This window comes from Haliaeetus leucocephalus, unplaced genomic scaffold (genome assembly GCF_000737465.1).
Source record: "Haliaeetus leucocephalus isolate CR32 unplaced genomic scaffold, Haliaeetus_leucocephalus-4.0 Scaffold384, whole genome shotgun sequence".
Classification (NCBI taxonomy): domain Eukaryota; kingdom Metazoa; phylum Chordata; class Aves; order Accipitriformes; family Accipitridae; genus Haliaeetus; species Haliaeetus leucocephalus.
Window position 1 is genome coordinate 7,952,749 of NW_010972820.1, and position 1,078 is coordinate 7,953,826.

The following is a 1,078-nucleotide window of genomic DNA, read 5'->3' on the forward strand; positions in this document are numbered from 1 at the left end:
GTCCTAATTTGTTGTGAAGGGGGAGCGCTTGGGGGTCTGTGGTTTGGTTTGGTTTTGTTTTGTTTTGTTTTTTTTTACTGGCGCTTCTCGTAAAAAAGAGCCATTTGTTTACAAAGCCCCGCTGCCCCCATGGGAGCCCACCCCCGGCAGAGCTCCCTAAAGGAGCGGAGGGGGGATCCTTCCGTGCCGGGCCCCCTCGCTGGTTCATTTCCCTATTTGCATCCGCTGTTAGCTGAAGATCATTTTAATAAATAACAATGAAAGGGGAGCGCATCTAGAGGGCTTGTCGGCAACATTCAAAAGCCAATAGAGTTTATAATTCTACTCTATCATTTCTTATTGATTAGAGTAATCAAGATAAAAAGCTAGCCGGGCTCCGAGAAGTTCAGCGGCATATCATTAAAGATAAGAGTCAGTTAATTCTGGCGCAGGGGTAATGGTGCCGGCGATGAAGAGTTCATTTGCATGAGATGCTGAGCCCCGTAACAAGAGGACAAAAATCACTAATTAGGACTGCAGAGTGTCTCGAGTTCTTCAAGCACCCTTTCGAGATGAGGGATGATGCAAAGAGACCGCACTTTTATGTAAATCCAGGGCAGGACACCGCCACCGGGGTGCTGCTCCCCGGCAGGGATCGCCGAGCGGGGCCGGGCCGGGTCCCCGGGGCCGTTCCGGGGCTGGCGGCGGGGCCGGGTCCCGGTGGCCGCGTCCTGCCCCGGCCCCGGTGTGCGCGGCCGCCGCCGCACCGAGCCTTGCGGGACGCCGGCTGCCCCGACCGGCCCGGCAGTCCGGAGGAAACCCGGCGGCAGGAACTGCCGGGCTTGCCCTGGAATCTGCGGGGTGGGGGGGACACGGCAAGAAGCGAAAAAAATAAGAGGAGAAAAAAAAGCCCCGTAGCTCTATTCAAAGGTTTACTGGTCGGTTAAAAAAAAAAAAAAAGCCTCACACCACTGAGAAATAAAAAGCCTGGGCTAAGGTACCCGTGAGCCCGCGGGCAGCCACGAGTTGCCAAAAACTGGGGAAAGCGCTTCGCGGCAGCCTGCCCGCCCGCCTGCCAGCCGACCCGCACCTCCGCCGG

At 56.5% G+C, this 1,078-nt stretch overlaps 1 protein-coding gene across 1 annotated transcript in view; it reads left to right on the forward strand.

Annotated features, from left to right (window-relative positions):
• The first annotated feature begins 551 nt into the window (after nucleotides 1–551).
• The window catches only part of NR2E1 (nuclear receptor subfamily 2, group E, member 1), a 52,214-nt gene continuing 51,687 nt past the window's right edge, over nucleotides 552–1,078 (forward strand). The window contains exon 1 of the mRNA XM_010573451.1: nucleotides 552–840. Coding sequence (XP_010571753.1) covers nucleotides 552–840 — 289 coding nt within the window. The remainder of the gene's footprint in view (nucleotides 841–1,078) is intronic.